General features: G+C 40.5%; 1 protein-coding gene across 5 annotated transcripts in view; it reads left to right on the top strand.

The window, feature by feature from the left end:
- Positions 1–856: 856 nt before the first annotated feature.
- The window catches only part of kcnq4 (potassium voltage-gated channel, KQT-like subfamily, member 4), a 35,519-nt gene continuing 18,725 nt past the window's right edge, over positions 857–17,650 (top strand). For all 5 annotated transcript variants that reach the window (XM_087787910.1, XM_087787906.1, XM_087787907.1 and 2 more), the window contains exon 1: positions 857–1,256. In XM_087787910.1, the coding sequence (XP_087644036.1) occupies positions 955–1,256 (302 nt within the window). In that variant the 5' untranslated portion in view covers positions 857–954. The remainder of the gene's footprint in view (positions 1,257–17,650) is intronic.

The following is a 17,650-nucleotide window of genomic DNA, read 5'->3' on the forward strand; positions in this document are numbered from 1 at the left end:
AATCAGCAAAACAAAGCTCCAGATAGCTGATCGTTTCAAGGTTTGGGAGCTTTTAAATGTGTTTTATTGATTGTGTGTTTTGTTTCCTGAATTGAAACTCAACAACACTTTCTATATATAGAATAGTACATTCCAAACCCTTTGAACCTTCAATTGAATAAAAACCCTCAAATGTGTAAATCTAAATTGAGGATATTTGTATAGCATTTGTATAACATTGGGAGTAGTAGAAGTTAGTTCCAGACAAAACGTCATCCGTGTCAAAATAATATATTTTTTTGATAACTAGCAAGTAAATAGTGCCTGTCTTGCGGTTCGTGTCATCACAACAACTATGCAAACGTGGACTCGTGTTTCCTCCCTTCCCTCCTGCCTCCTCCTGCTGCAGGAGCGGAGCTGGACCAGACGCGCGCAGGAGGCGAGCGCGTGACTGCTGACAAACTCTGAGAACTAGATCAAAAAAACATCTGATTTTCTTTAGCTCTGGTGACTTAAACCATGTCCGGCGGGAATATTTAGGTGAGCTGTGTGGAGTTCTTCAAGTGCCTACTCAAGTGTATTTACGGTAATATAGGTGTTTATGGATCTTCTCTGCTCCACATCTAGTCAGTGGATCTATTGACAGGTAACTTCTAGTTAGTGGATCTATTGACAGGTAACTTCTAGTTAGTGGATCTATTGACAGGTAACGTCTAGTTAGTGGATCTACTGACAGGTAACATGAGATCACAACTAGTCAACCACTCACTGCCAGCAGGTCAACTTGGTTTGTTCCGCGGCCGGGACTTAATCTCTAGATAACTTTGGCGTGTTGACAAAAGAAAAGAAAAGGAAAAGACAGAATGAAATCCACGTCCACGCTTGTTGGAGTTCTGTGGTTCTGGTCCACTTTGTAGCGGGGTCGCACTATGACCGGGTCCGTGAGTTAGGGACCAGCCGTGTTTAAGTCTGAAGATGTTAGGGAGTCCGTCCAACAACGGGGGCATCAGGACCCTCGTACCCCCGACAGCCAGCGACGAGCGCCGGGTCGAGTTCGTGGCTCTGACCACCATCCGGACGGAGAGGAGCGAGCCTTCCACGCCGGAGCGAGGACACCCGTCTCACCGCACGGGGCTGCTGGGGACCCCGCTGCCCGGACCCCCCGGACCCCGGGTCAACGTGTCCGCGTCCAGCAAACGCTACAGAAAGTTGCAGAACTGCCTGTACAATGTCCTGGAGAGACCGAGAGGATGGGCATTTATTTACCACGCGTTCATGTAAGTCAGCAAGTCACACACACTCTGTTTAATTTACTGCACACAACTGTAAGCCTTTTATTTATTGTATTCATCTCTAATTGATACACATCTGAATATTTAATTCATCTCATATAAATTAATTCTGCTTTGTCTGTTTCCCTGGTTGTTGGTCATCTCAAAAGATACACTTCGAATAACCTGTGCATACATTGTGCAGAGCATTGTAAGCACTTTGGTCTTGTTTATATACTGTACATTACATAATACGATAATAGATACATAATGGTTAAGTTGCCCCAAACAGCTCCTTACTTTATATATGTTAAGTAATGCAGTAACCAACATAAATTCGCCAATGAGAAATCATGTATTCTTGGCAAACAAAATAGATCTTGATATTTGATGTACTTCATTTCAAAATCTCTCATTAATTTGACTTTTTTTAAATTTAGTTTTAAATGTCGAGCTAGATGAAACATTTATATTTTATTTTCATCATGACAATTCTGTAAGATGCTTCATGGTTTCCTTTGCAAATTGATTGCTTTGGTAAGAACCGTGGAAAGTAACTGTCAACATCTTATCAGAAAAATATTGCTGTTGAGACCACTTACCTTCTTTTAACCTATTTTTGGCATCTACTAGGCAGAATGTTATGAAAACCAAGCGTTTATTACATCAAGAGTCAAGGATTTATTATTAAGACCGAAGATCTAAACGTCTAAGCTTTTGCAATATCTCTGTTATCATGTCTGCAAAAGTACATCTACTGTTAGTCTAATTAATGCAATAAATAGACCATAATAACATAACATTAAAAGACTTAGGAATAGAGGCAAACTCATTAAACCTGTCTAAAAAATGAAAACAAGAGCTTCCAGTTAGCTTTTACTGTGTTGGGCACCTATTGGACAACACAAGACCTGGAAGTGTCCTGCACCTCTGCCACTATTTAGACAAAGTCCAGCTGTCTCTGCCAGGTCGTCGTTTGCTTACACCAGAGGGAAATCACACTTTAAATCCAAAACATTTATGTCTGCTCTAACCCAAAACTGGCGACACTGCTCAACATTAAGAGTTATTAACTAGTTTTACTGTGTTCTATATACCGCAGCAGAAGCTTTAAACTATAGATGTTATGGTGACAATCTGTCTGACATTTGTGGATGCTGGAGCGGATGGCAGCATTGCTATTGTTATTTGTTGGTAAGAGTGACAGCGCAAATGTGCTAAGGTCAACAGATCATGTTTCAGATTCCATGGTCTTAATATTAGAAGTCGGCTCTGATCTTTTTGCAAGACACTATAACTTTGGATAGGATAACACTGTGCAGACGGTTTGTGATTGTAGGTGTGTCTGATTTTTATTCCATTTCTTATTTGAATTTCTTGATGCATTTTTTATTTCAGTTATTATAATGTTTATATATTATAATTTTACAAGTACTGTCACCGTATATTTATCAAGATTTAATATTGATTGCGTAAGGTTCATTGGCGAGCTGTTATTCTTTTATGATTGTTGCCATCTAAGGAGTGCGAGCGCTTTCACAATTAATTGCTGAAGCCCACTTTCTTCTCCAGGGGACATGAGAATCAGCTATTTTTCCAACAATTATTTCAATAGTTAACGTTGGTTGAGGTGGAGATGACCCATATATTGACCCTTAATAAAGAATAAGCAAAAACATTTTTCATCATCACATGGTTCCAATGAGATGGTTGAGATTTGGTTTCAAACGAGTGAAAACTGCTGTTTTGGTGTTGGAAGAACCCACAAATGTTGACAAAGGCCAAATTTATAAACTGACCACAGAACTTACAGTATAAGATTCCATACATTTTATGTTGACCAACCTCTGAATGGCACTGGTCTCGTACACTATTCCTCGAATGTAACAGCTGTGTGCTAATTTGGAGTTGACATTTAGTCTCTTGTCTGCTCCCTTCTTCTAATGACTAAGAACACAGAAGCTCATTAAACGACACAAAGGCATTCTGGGAAATCTTACAGTATCGGTAAAAAACATCTGGAAACCCTGGCGTCATGGAATTAGGAGTAAAAACGTCGCCTGTTTGCTGAGGATTTGGCTTAGTGTCTCTGCAACAGCGCCAAGTAAAGACCAAATGTAGTTACACTGGACACCTAGCAGAGTTTTACATATGTACACCTGTAGTGACAAGAAGGAGCAGATGGTTGAAGGTCAAAACTGATAATCATCAATTGTTAATTATTGATGAAGGGAGGTTAATAATCCATTAGTCAAGTTGTTTTTTTTTAAATTTACTCAAGTTGCGTTTTTGCCTATGTATCATAAGCTTTTTGTATGACAACACCTTTCAGCAGCATATCAATGTTTGCCCTCACCTTTGACCTCGTAACCATTTCCTCAGAAACACAACCCCCTTTAGATCACAATGTGGGGGTGGCCCTTAGTAATCAATCCCTGCAGGGGTCATCTGGGGCTGTGGAACCCCTGTCTAAAATTGGAGTTAGAACGGATGCCAGCTCAACTCAAGAAGCCGTGTTTAGAGTGACTTCTACTGACTTAGCGGGTTATACTGTAAGTGCTCACAGCTTGACAGGATAATAAGTCAAGACCAGAACATGATGACAGATTAGTTCTGAGGAGGTTGAAAATGTTCCAGCCATTAAAAATTCATATATTACAAAGGGTGGCAGAGATTAAGCCATTTTTTAATTAGGTGTCATTTACAGGTTTCACATGACATCCCTTGTCGGCAGACTCTTATAATAGACATATGACGCTTCTGAAACCATGCCAAGTGTGACACAAAACCTATTCAAAAATGTAAACACCATGATAAGACACGCCAGTGATATTCTTATATATGGTCCACAAAATCAATGTATATTCTTTCTTGTTTTACTGTTGATTGCCCACTGGAAAATACCTTTATATACAATGCAACAGTTGAAGCTAACGATAAACATAATGAAAGAGAATGGCCTACATTTACGTTTCCACGTACTGACTTGATCGTTCGCTAAAGGTGAATTGTCTCATAGACATCATTGAACACATTTCTCACACACAGCTGGTAGATGTTTATTTCGAATGTAACTATTGCTGAATGATGTTTGTTAAAGGACACTCTTGCTATGGTCAAATATACAGTATTTTCAAGGTATCAGGACTTGCACAAATATTTTTTTCAGCATGTTTGAAAAAGTATGTGAAAATGTTTTTTACGTCTTATTATACAGTATATACTGTAAGTAAACAAATGGGTGCACGCATTATAGTAATGCAATGGTTTACCCAATGCTTTACCTTAGAAACGAAAGTGATGGAAGCCCTGCACCAGGAGTGCTGAACTGGCCGTCTCTGGCTTCCGTGATAAAGCTCTTTGTCTCTGTGTCTTGCTTTGATAATTCGGCAGGGCGGTTTTGATTAATGACAATTTTATGTTTTTCATTTTATAATTCTTATTCCTTAAGCCCGGTAAATACTAACATTTGTGCGTCATTGCGTTCACACCAGGGTTTTCGCCGCGGCGAACCCCAGAAAACCCTTACCAAACCTACTCCCGAGGTGTTTTTTGCTCAACCGGTTAAAACCCTTAAAAAACGGTTGATTTGCATTCATACTAGGCTTATTTCAACCGGTTGAGCACCTCTAGTATATTCAAGTGGTTACGATAGGCTTAGTATGAACGGGGTCTAAATCTTGCTCATGACACTGACACTTGCAAGCAGGAGCGTAGATACAGGGAGCTTCTGCTACAAACAAACTTAAAATATGCAGACTTCTTTTGGAGCAGTTACTTATGTCAGAGCTTCATTACAATATGAACATTACAGATGAGCAGTATGAATGTATTTGCATGTTTTTAAGTTTGGCTTTTTGGATGAAGATGATGACAACTTAGCTCCCATCGCTACAATAAAATGAACATAATTTTTTCTATAACTCTAAAAAGGAACAGATAACTCTGAAACATAATCAAAACCCTTGGTATTTTTAACTTTGTGTGTGTAAACTATTGTATTATACTTCAAGAATAATCCTTCATGCTACATATGCCTTGACTCTCCTCTCCTCTCCCTCCTCCGTCATGTCTGACTTCTGAAAATATCATCAGCTGTACTTCCTTTACTAATTGATTTGCTCTCTTTTGCTCTTAACCAATCAGAAGTGATAAGCAGCACGTGTAATGGATTACCAACATCTGCATTAGCTGTTCAATATTTGTTTTTACAATGCATTGCTTTTCCCACTGCTTTAGTCCCTAAAATAACAGTTGCTGCATAGCAATGGTGGGTAGTTTGCAGTGGTTTAGTACATAAGCAGAACTAATAGCTAATTGGAGTACCTTGCTGCTGTTTTAAGGCACTACAATTGAATAATTTAGGTAATAATTTGATACACTATTGATCCATGTTGGACTAATCAGGTTCTGCTTCTTTTTGTCCGCACTAAGGGAATGTATAAGTGAGGTTTTGAGATGCGCTGTAAATTTATGAACAGAAATTTGAACTTAAAGGAAACCACAGATTTAAATAGTTTAATCACAGTAGATAGAGAAAATAGAGGTTAGGTTAGATATTATTTTTCTCCTTTTGGGAGCAAAATCTCTCGCCTTTGGGAAAGAAACTGTCTGTCCTGAGATGAGACTGTGGGAATCAAATTTCTCCACAATACGGAGTCATTCAGGACATGCTTGCTCAAACATTTGCATCACCACAAGTGAAACTTAAGTGTAATGTGTTTTTGTTATCACCAGAAGAGCTCAAATAGGAAAAAAATTCAAAGAGATTTTTTTTACAGGCAAAAAGACTGTCCTGTGCTTTCTATGCTCCAGAAAAACTAGCAAATCTGGAGGCTTTGAACATCCTTATAATTGCACTGAATATATCATGCAAATATAGTCTTTAACCATTTTTCTTTTTTTTTCAAATGAAACTCTTTGTAAGAACACAATAGCCCTTAAGAATATACTGTAGTACTTTTAACTGACCTCCTGAAAACACAAAAACATACTGTTTGTAAGTATAGAATTCTCTGTCGCTTCAGGAAACTGTGTTCTGCAAACATGCAGGTAGTGATGCTATTAAAATGAAAGTTACTGGTAAACTGTTCTTTGGCAGTGTTGTGTAAGTGAATACCTGCTAGAAGACTGTCGATTATCTCACAAAACACTTAAGATATATATATATACACTACCGTTCAAAAGTTTGGGGTCACTTAGAAATTTCCTTATTTTTGAAAAGCACTGTTTTTTAAACAGTGCTTTAAACTAATTTAAGTTTAAACTAATCTATACATTGCTAATGTGGTAAATGACTTTTCTAGCTGCAAATGTCTGTTTTTGGTGCAATATCTAGATAGGTGTATAGAGGCCCATTTCCAGCAACTATCACTCCAGTGTTCTAATGGTACAATGTGTTTGCTCATTGGGTCAAAAGGCTAATGGATGAATAGAAAACCCTTGTGCAATTATGTTAGCACAGCTGAAAACAGTTTAGCTGGTTAGAGAAGCTATAAAACTGACCTTCCTTTGAGCTAGTTGAGTATCTGGAGCATCACATTTGTGGGGACGATTAAACGCTCAAAATGGCCAGAAAAAGAGAACTTTCATGTGAAACTCGACAGTCTATTCTTGTTCTTAGAAATGAAGGCTATTCCATGCGAGAAATTGCCAAGAAACTGAAGATTTCCTACAACGGTGTGTACTACTCCCTTCAGAGAACAGCACAAACAGGCTCTAACCCGAGTAGAAAGAGAAGTGGGAGGCCCCGCTGCACAACTCAGCAAGAAGATAAGAGACATTAGAGTCTCTAGTTTGAGAAATAGACGCCTCACAGGTCCTCAACTGGCAGCTTCATTAAATAGTCGCAAAACGCCAGTTATATATATATATATATATATATATATATATATATATATATAAGGTATACCTGGCCCAGACATTTAACAGCAACTGCTAAAGGGTGATGACATTTCTTTAGCAGTTGCACCTATACAAAATGAGTGTTTTGATCATTTAAAGAGAGTTTATGTTTCTCTATCTTTTCATTACAACTAAGGACTATTTGAATATTGACGCCAGTTGTCTTGAACTACAAATGAGGCATCTGGCTGTGTTTGTGCTTGGGACTACAGACATAATATGTACTGCAGATATCGGTTCCTATATAACAGGATGTGAATACATTTATTTTTTTCAATACAACCATTGAAATAATAATGAAAAAAATATTAATGTAAATTCTATGTTTTTTCTTCTGTATTCCATGTGTCTTTATGTCACACTGTCCCTGCCTGGCCTCACCCAAATGGATATCCCTTAAGTCTTGTTAAGATCATTTGAATTTATAACAGCAGTCAGTATAAACAAGTGAGGAAGCAGTGCCATGGAGACAGGGCTCAAACAGAATCACAACGTGGGACAGTATTTATAAGGTCTGCCTTGCTTTGCAGCAAGCGCTTTGTGTAGTATGTGCTGGTGTGCCTGCGTGTTTCTATCCCTCCATTGGCTGAGTGTGCACATCTCAGTGTGTACATCTTAAAAGGTCTCCAATGGCGTTTGCACATTTGCAAAATGAGTTGGCATTCATGCATGTGCAAGTTTATAGGAATAGTGTTTGTGTGCATTTGAAATTGTGGGCAAGGCGTAAATAATAATGAAACGTTAATGACTTATCTATAAATTGCAGGCCTGGGTGAGACTATTAACTCTTGCTTGCTTCATCCATCTGCACCTGAGTGGGTCATTTGTGCAATTTATCATCACATCCCCTGTCCCAACTGTTCCTTTCTAATGTGTAACCTAGTGAAAGAAAATCAACTTTTGTTGTGAATATTTATTTAGGAATAAAACATCTGCTTTCACATTGTGTAACGCTGAAGAACAATAATAAATAATGTAACACCAGAAAACCATCAGAATGGCAAATGCACGGTTATCAAGAAGAAAAGTGTTTAGAGGTGCACAGTTGGTGGGTCATGAGTTAATAGAACCGTATATTCCTGTTTAACGTACATAGCTCAGCAAATGCATAGATATACAAATGTATAAGTTGTGGAATGTCACAAAAAAGTGCTACACTGAAATTATATTTATTAAGTAAGGTATACAAAAGGCTCATTTGTATAGACTAACCCCATATTCAAATCTTAAATCTATGTCATCCCTTCAAGTGTATTTGTTCGTGTGTTAGTGTCAGTTAATCCGCTGGTATTTCTCCCTGAGATGAAAGCAATGTCAGCAAGTGTGTGAGGAGTCCTCACAGATGATGTATTTTTTCTACTTTCTCCTTCCGTCTCTGGTTTATCCTGTTTCTTTCATGTAAGTAAGCATGTAAATAAGTAACAGTTACTTGTAAAACTCCTTTCTAGACCAGGGTCACAAAGTGTCTTGACAATCAAAAACAATATACAGTTAAAATACATGCTTTAAAAGGCCAAGATACATAAGACAAACACAGGAGTCCCAGAAAATCAGGAAAAAGCCTGCACAAAGAATGTCTTACGATGTTTCTTGAAGGAGTCAGTAGAAGTTAAATTTGATACATATATTACCTAAAGGTTTGTGCTGCTATTGTGATAAGTTCTGCTTCTAAGACTTCCCTCATGAATTTGTTTGTAGTAGTAGATCGATTGTAGTATTTTAATGTTAATGCTGAGAACAATATTGGAACAAGTGTGGTTGATAGGTGAAGAAGTAATTAAACAGTAAGTGTAAGTAAACAAAAGAGATGATGGCAAAAATAACTAATAATATAGTTGAATTGAGCTAGCAGTGCATGTTTTGTTTTTTAATCAATGGACACAAAAGACATTCCAGTAGATCGAGGTAATGTCATTTAATGTGGAAATATAGTCATGTGATAATAAGTCAGAACATTTCTTTTCTTATAGCAACTTGAACCTCTTACACAAGTCATATATGAATCTGGCTGAAGTCCAAAGCACAACTCTTTTTGAGATTGTGTTTAGACCGCACAATCTAATTAATGACATAAGCAAAAGCCTTTTTTTTGATTGCATGATCCTCTTTACTTTTTTTTCTGTGTCTTCACTGAAGAAAAGCGATACACCAATTGTGGGGGAAAGTGTCAGTTGGAATTCCAATCTTGAATAGTTTTTATTCTAAAACAACCTTTGAGTACTGTACCTATGATGAGGTCAAATGATGCTTTCAACCCCTGATGGGATGCAGAAACTTAAACTGAATCACATTCTGTCCATGAAAAACTCTTAATGTATAAAAACAATTACACAACACACAAAATGGAATATTACATGGGAACGCTCGCAGTTTCAGTATCTGTCAAATAAGGTCTCAATCGGTGGATCTGTTCTGTGGAGTCCCTCAAGGTTCTGTTCTGGGTCCTTTATTGTTTTTGCTGTACTTGATTCCCCTGGGTAAAATCATTCAGAGATTCCCTGATGTTTCTTACCACATCTCTGAGGTCTGTGGATCAGAATCTACTGATGGTTCCACGCACACGGTTCAGGACCAGAGGAGAGAAATCCTTCCAGGCTGTTGCTCCTAAGCTTTGGAAGCCGTGTTTGTCTCGGTGGTGTCTTGATCATTTAGCATATATTTTATTGGGTATTGTTTTGATTGTTTAAGGGCTTTGTGACCCTGGTCTGGAAAAGCGCTATATAAATTACTTACTTACTTACATGGGACCAGGGAGTAACACAGTACAGCACATGATGTGACGTGACCTCTGAACCAGTGTTTGACTCTAACAGCAGAGATAACTTTAGTGGTCTGATAGAGAAATGTGCACTGCGGCAAGATGAGTGGCATATCACGGCAGTCACATCAAAGTTAAAACTCCCACCTAAGGTTCATGAGGTTAAGGAACTTGTATGGAAGTTTGACAAGGTGCACTGTTACATTGACAGAGCTTTTTTTGTACAACTAAGCAATGAGAGGAAGTCATGGAATTATACAATATAAGGATCTGATTTCTACCACCAAAATGATTATTATGTTATTGTTCTGTATATATGTAAAACTATATACACTGTAAATGATAAAATAGAATCTTTCAGCGATTTAACTTCAGTGGCTGCACTGTAGCTAGTCATTGTCTAACGTGGATTTTATACTTGTATGCGGAAATGGATTGGCCACTGAATTCCTGGTATTTTCAAACCCTCATTTCAATAGTACAACATTGTACAATATATATAATAAGTTATATACATTTAAGGTCACTTTCAGCAACTATATTGTGATTAAAACATCTTGTGAGAAATGTGATGAAAATTACAATTAACTTTTAATATACATGGCTTAGTGTTCCTTACTTTTTAAAGGTATGAAATAAGAATACATTACATAATTGAAGTTTTAAAGCCTTTGCCTTTATTTCTAAATGATAAAGGGCTAGTTTCCCCAATTAAACATTTATGCTCATATCACTAAAGATATGTCTCAAGCATCTCGGATCTATGATCGTGATGCTCTTTTCAACATCAGAGAGTCGATGGAAGATTATAACCGCGACCGTTACCAACGTCCGGTGAATATGTTTCAGGCTCCGCTTCTCATCGACTCGGACTCTGTGGAATATCGTTTGATCTCTCGGGTACCGGGCGATTTTCCACAGGTCAGGATGAGACGCGCAGTCGCGATCGCTTGGAACAACTCTGACGTCATCGGACGTCATCGATGTTTGATCGACATTCCTCTCGCGGCAGAGTATGACGACACATCAGCGCTGCCGTCTGTCCAGACCTCAACGAAAGGTGGTAAGATTTTTTCATTTCCTCTCTTTATTTCGGCTTTTACTACCGAGTTGAACTTCAGTGACAGCTGGTACCCACGTGATCGCTGTTCGCTTCAAAAGATCCTGCTCTGCGCGCCTGTCAGTGACGCGAATGTGGGACTTCTTAATGTTCGCTCCATTACTAATGAATCCTTTATTCTTAATGATCTTTTCACAAGAGTTAATTTGGATTTATTATGTCTTTCTGAGACTTGGCAGAGAGAGGAAGAGTTTATTCATCTGAACGAACTCTGTCCAGTAGGGAGCGCTGTCCCGGGGAAGCCTCGCCTCTCTGGTCGTGGAGGAGGTCTTGCTACTGTATTTAGGGAGAGTTGTTCTTGCAAAGGGATTCAGACACAGGAATTCACTTCTTTTGAATCTCAGATGATCTTGGTTGGTTCTACAAGACCTTTCTATTGTGTGTCAATCTACCGTCTGCCTGGTCCTGCGGCGATGTTCTTGAAAGACTTTAGTGACTTCTTATCTTCCATTATTCAAATGAAATCTGTCCTTATTCTTGGAGACTTTAATCTTCATGTTGATGACGTCACATCTTGTTCTGCTAAAGAACTTTTAACTTTAACAAAAGCCTTTAATTTTGAGCAACATGTTTCTGAACCCACTCATCAAAAAGGCCACATTTTAGACTTAGTTTTTACTCTTGGCCTGAACATTTCTAATGTATCTGTACATGATGTCCATCTGAGTGATAATTCTCTTGTCTTGTTCAACCTGGACTTCATCCCTGAACCTAAGCCTTTGAAAGTTAGGTCTCAGAGGCGTGTCATCTCGGCCGATACTGCAGACAGTTTTTCTGCTATGTTTGACCGTCTTTCCTTTGATGACTGCCCAGACGTGGACAGTTTGATTCACTGTTTCACTGATCATTGTGTTGAAATACTGGATCAAGTGGCACCTGTTAAATCGAACTTGAAAATTCAGAAAAAACGGTGCCCTTGGACAAATGAAGATCTCCTGAGTCTGAAGAGACTTTGTCGAAAGACTGAGCGTCTCTGGAAGTCCACTAAACTTGAGGTGCATAGACTTCACCTCAGGGATCTGATGACTTCTTACAATGAGATGGTAGAAACTGCTAGATCTGATTACATCAGAAAACTGGTAGCAGCAAATAGGAAAAACCCCAAAGTTTTGTTTGACACGATTAATTCTCTCGTGTCTCCTGCTCCTCAAATCACGCCTGTCTTCTGTGAAGCTGACAGCAATGCATTGTTGAGATTTTTCATTGACAAAATTAAATTGATCAAAGAGAAAATCTCTCCCCCTTTGTTTGGAACCCCTACTGTCTCTGAGCCCCTCTCCTCCTCTTGGTCCTCCTTCACTGCTGTATCTTTGGGTGATATTTCGGCACTAGTGAACAAGATGAAACCCTCCTCTTGCTCAGATGACGTCCTTCCGTGTAGGCTTTTTATCAAAGTATTTGATGTAATTGGCCCCTGGGTTACCAATACGGTGAACCTCTCCCTTTCCACAGGGGTTTTTCCCAATGCATTTAAACATGCCATTGTGGAGCCTCTGCTCAAAAAACCAGGCTTAGACCCAACTGACCTCAGTAATTTCAGGCCTATTTCTAAGCTCCCTTTCTTGTCCAAGATCTTGGAGAAGGTGGTGTCTTAGCAGCTGTCTTTGTTCCTGGATCAGAGCGACATCCATGAGAAGTTTCAGTCTGGCTTCCGTAAACATCACTCTACGGAGACAGCTTTATTGAAAGTGTCCAGTGACATCATGATGTCGGCTGACTCTGGTAAATTCACTGTTCTGGTTCTCTTGGATCTGTCCTCAGCCTTTGACACAGTTGATCACCAGATCCTGCTGAGAAGACTGAGGGATGAAGTGGGACTGTCTGGGTCTGTGTTAGAATGGTTCTCATCTTACCTTTCTGGGCGCAGTTTTAGTGTATCTGCCAATCAAATGAGGTCTGAATCGGCAGATCTGTTGTGTGGAGTCCCTCAAGGTTCTGTTCTGGGTCCTTATTGTTTTTGCTGTACTTGATTCCCCTCGGTAAAATCATTCAGAGATTTCCAGATGTTTCTTATCACATTTTTGCTGATGACATCCAGCTCTACTGCTCTTTTGATCCAACTGAGCCCCAGAGGCTGAACAGCTTAGTCAATTGTTTGCTAGAAATCAAACAATGGCTGAGTGAAAACTCTCTACAGCTAAATGTGGACAAAACTGAAACACTGGTGATTGCTCCTGATGATAAGATTCCAGGGTTGAGTCAGTACTTGGGTGACTTAGGTCAGTCTGTCAAACTGAGCCTGAGAAACCTGGGTGTTGTATTTGATAAAGACATGTCTCTTGTTCGACATTGCAGAAAACTGACCAGAAACTGTTTCCTTCAACTGAGAAAAATCTCTAAACTTAGGAAAATGTTGTCGGAACATGATCTGGAGCTTGTAATCCATGCGTTTGTTTCTTCTCGTCTGGACTATTGCAACAGTTTGTTTTCATGTCTTAACAAGAAGGAGCTGGACCTTTTATATGCAAATGTAAAAGGTGCCTACACCTCCACCGCCCTGCCCCCCCTCGGCCGCTCTGATCACAACCTGATACGTCTGCGACCTGAATACACTCCCATGGTGAGGAGACAGCCTGCACAGAAAAGAACTGTTAAGATGTGGAATGATGAAGCCAAGGAGAGGCTGAGAGACTGCTTTGAGTCTACAGACTGGAGCGTGTTCTCTCATGGTGATGACATCGACACCTTCAATGACCATTCACGGATTACATTAAGTTCTGTGAGGGCAACGTCACGCCGACCCGCAAGGTGCGGTGCTTTGCCAACACCAAGCCATGGGTGACCCCTCAACTTCAAGTTCTGCTGAACAAGAAGAAGAGGGTGTTTGCTTCAGGGAGCAGAGAGGAGCTTAAGGAGGTCCAGCGAGAGCTCAAGAAGGCGATCAGGATGGCCAAGGACGAATACAAGAGGAAACTGGAGGAGCAACTGGCGCAGGGCAACACAAGGGATGTGTGGAAAGGCCTGAAGAACATCTCAGGTCATGGCCAGAGTGGAGCCAGAGCCACAGCAGGGGGAGACCAAAGATGGGCCACTGAACTGAACCAGTATTTCAACCGGTTTGATCAGGGCCCCCCTCCCCCCTCCACCTCTGCCCCCCACTCTTCACAAAGCTGTTTTTCCCCTGCTTCAGCCCCCTCCCCCCAACTGTTCTCACCTCCAAGCCACCTTTCTCCCCCCCAACAAGCCCTACTGCCTCAGCTGCCCAACCCCCCACAGCCACCTCTCTCTGTTACATCTGAACAGGTGAGGAGAGAATTAAGGCGACTGAAGATCAGGAAAGCTGCTGGACCAGATGGACTCAGCCCCAGACTGCTCAGGGACTGTGCTGATCAACTTTGTGAGTTGGTCACACACATCTTCAACCTGAGCCTCAAACTGGAGAAGGTCCCGGTCCAGTGGAAGACCTCCTGTGTGGTTCCGGTTCCCAAGGCGGTACACGCAAAGGAGCCGAGCCACTTCAGACCAGTCGCCCTGACCTCCCATCTGATGAAGACCTTGGAGAGGCTGGTACTCCGCGAGCTACGCACGACGGTGAGCTCTGCGTTGGATCCGCTGCAGTTCGCCTACAGGCCAAAGATGGGGGTGGACGACGCCGTCATCTACCTGCAGCACCGGGCACTGTCTCATCTGGAAGCCGCCGGTAGCACTGTGAGAGTCATGTTTTTTGACTTCTCAAGTGCTTTCAACACCATCCAGCCTGCGCTGCTAAGGAAGAAGATGGAGGACGCAGGAGTTGGGACACAGCTGGCAGCATGGACGATGGACTACCTCACCAACAGGCCGCAGTATGTGAGGCTGCAGGACTGCAGGTCTGAGGTGACCATCTGCAGCACCGGGGTGCCTCAAGGGACAGTGCTGTCACCTTTCCTTTTTTCCCTCTACACGGCGGACTTTACCTATGACTCCAGCAGCTGTCACCTCCAGAAGTTTTCTGACGACTCGGCCATTGTGGGCTGCGTGTCTGGGGGGGGCGAGCTGGAGTACAGGTCAGTCATCAAGGACTTTGTTGACTGGTGTGAGAGCAACTACCTTTGCTTAAACACCGGTAAGACAAGGGAGATGGTGATTGACTTCAGGAAAAAGTCCCCACCACATCAACCGGTGAGCATCCAGGGCTCGGACATTGAGCTGGTGGACAGCTTCAAATACCTGGGTGTTCACCTCAACAATAAACTGAACTGGTCCACATACATCAACGCCGTGTATAAGAAGGGCCGAAGTCGCCTCCACCTCCTGGGGAGACTGAGGTCCTTCGGAGTGTGCAGACCACTTTTAAGGACCTTTTATGACTCTGTGGTAGCCTCTGCTATCCACTACGCTGTGGTCTGCTGGGGAGCAGGCAGCACGGACCGGGACAGGAAGAGACTGAACAGGCTGGTCACGAGGGCCGGCTCTGTCCTGGGCCGCTCGCTGGACTCGGTGGAGGAGGTGGGAGAGAGGAGGACACTCTCCAGACTCTCCTCCATCAGGGACAATGCTCTCCACCCACTGCACCTGACCGTGGAGGAGCTGGCCAGCTCCTTCAGTGGCAGGCTCAGGCACCCCCAGTGTAGGACGGAGCGTTATAGAAGGTCCTTCATCCCAACTGGTGTCAGGATATTTAACTCTCTACTTTAAATATCCTGATGCTAATCCGTTTTCTTCTCGTGTGTTTTTTTTTTAATTTTATTTTTTTCCATTTTTTATTTCTATTTTATTTTATTTTTATTCTATTTTATTTTGTTAATAGTGTCAATTTCTAATTTTGTAAATAATTTGTATATTCTTAAGATCGTTTTTATTTTATTTTGTATTATCTCTTTTATTATTATTTTTTTCCTTGCACTTTATTTTTTTTTCCAACTGCGCTGTTGTGAAAGTGTGTTTCCCCTCTGGGGATGAATAAAGCTTTTCTATTTCTATTTCTATTTCTGTCTCGTCTGCAGTTGATTCAGAACTCTGCAGCGAGAATTCTGACCTGCTCAAGTAGAAGAACTCACATCTCTCCGGTCCTTAAAACTCTTCACTGGCTTCCAGTTTCTTTCAGGATCAACTTTAAAATTCTGGTTCTTACTTTCAGAGCTATTCATGGTCAGGCTCCTCCTTACATCACTGATCTGATCCAGCCTTACACCCCAGCTCGGGCTCTGAGGTCTGTGGATCAGAATCTACTTATGGTTCCACGCACACGGCTCAGGACCAGAGGAGAGAAATCTTTTCAGGCTGTTGCTCCTAAGCTTTGGAACGATCTTCCTCTCTCTTTGCGCTTGATGGAGTCTACTGACTCCTTTAAGAAACATCTTAAGACGTTTCTATTTGTTCAGGCTTTTCCTTGAATTTCTCGAACTCCTGTGTTGTTCTCAGTATTATCTTGATCTTTAAAGTATGTACTTTTTTGAGTATTGTTTTGATTGTTTAAGCGCTTTGTGACCCTGGTCTCGAAAAGCGCTATATAAATAAATATTACTTACTTACTTACTTACTTACTCAACATGCCAATCATATTAATTAATTATGTTCAGTTTCTAAGTGAAGAAATTATTGAGTTCTCATTGGTTACGGACAGTGATGCAAATCAGTTAATTTGAAACATTTCTTAATGATTTTTATCCAGTTACAGTTATTTATGAGGGCACAGGCCACAGTCCTAAAGCTTGTTGCTCAACTAGTGTACCAAATACATTACGCTGTTCAAATATTTTCTTTTTTTGTTGTTTCCTGCTGACCCTCCATGATCCATCACTCGGGAGCCCTGCTGCCATGATAACCAGATTAGATCTGTCACAGAGTAATGATGATTGGCCTCAAATGTAGTCCTCTTTGCGGGTGTAGTACATTTTGGCCATTTTCTTCCAAGCTTCCTTGAAGTTCAAGGTCAATCTTGAGTAAGTTGAGGAGGTCAGGTGGATACACGCCTGATACTGGTTTCCGATTTAAAAGTAAAATAAATGTTTTATCGATTTAAATAGCAAATATATGGAGAAGTTCTTGCCACAACTGATGGAGGATACAATAATTCTATCAGTAATAGGCATCAATAAGATGATGTGTGCTAACAATACCTTAGTTAAAGGTCAGACTTCTCTTAGTTCTTCTTCTCAACCAGTGGCCCAGTATTCTTTCAGAAGCAGCAAAGAGCACATGTCACATCAGTGACACTTAAGATCTTGTGAGACGTGCTATATGTCCTCTGGGAGTTTGCATGTGTGTGTAGATAGTCATGTGAAATTGTAACCTTTCAAAGTTTGTTAAGGCCTCTTGCTACAATCCCTTGACTTGGCTAAACGTATATAACATATATATTTAGACTCAATTTAAAGTCCATTTTTTTTCGCCAACAATGCAAATTTGAACACTTATTTACTATTTCAACTACTGTTCGATATGTTATCTATTTTTTTTTTAAGCATGTCAGCCTGTTTCTGGAGCTTGGACCTTTATTTGACAACTGATTAACTGCATCTTGAGATAAATGTTGTTGTTACCTGTGTTACACAAAAAACCTTATGATTTGCATAGTATTATTTATTATTTATTTATATAATTAAAAAAAAATATTTATCCTATACCAACCCATGGTGTGATTTTAAACCAAGACATCATATGGTCATATATATGTCTAATACTTGTGGGTTTATT

Source organism: Callionymus lyra, chromosome 3, assembly GCF_982586985.1.
Source record: "Callionymus lyra chromosome 3, fCalLyr1.hap1.1, whole genome shotgun sequence".
NCBI classification, from domain to species: Eukaryota; Metazoa; Chordata; class Actinopteri; order Syngnathiformes; family Callionymidae; genus Callionymus; species Callionymus lyra.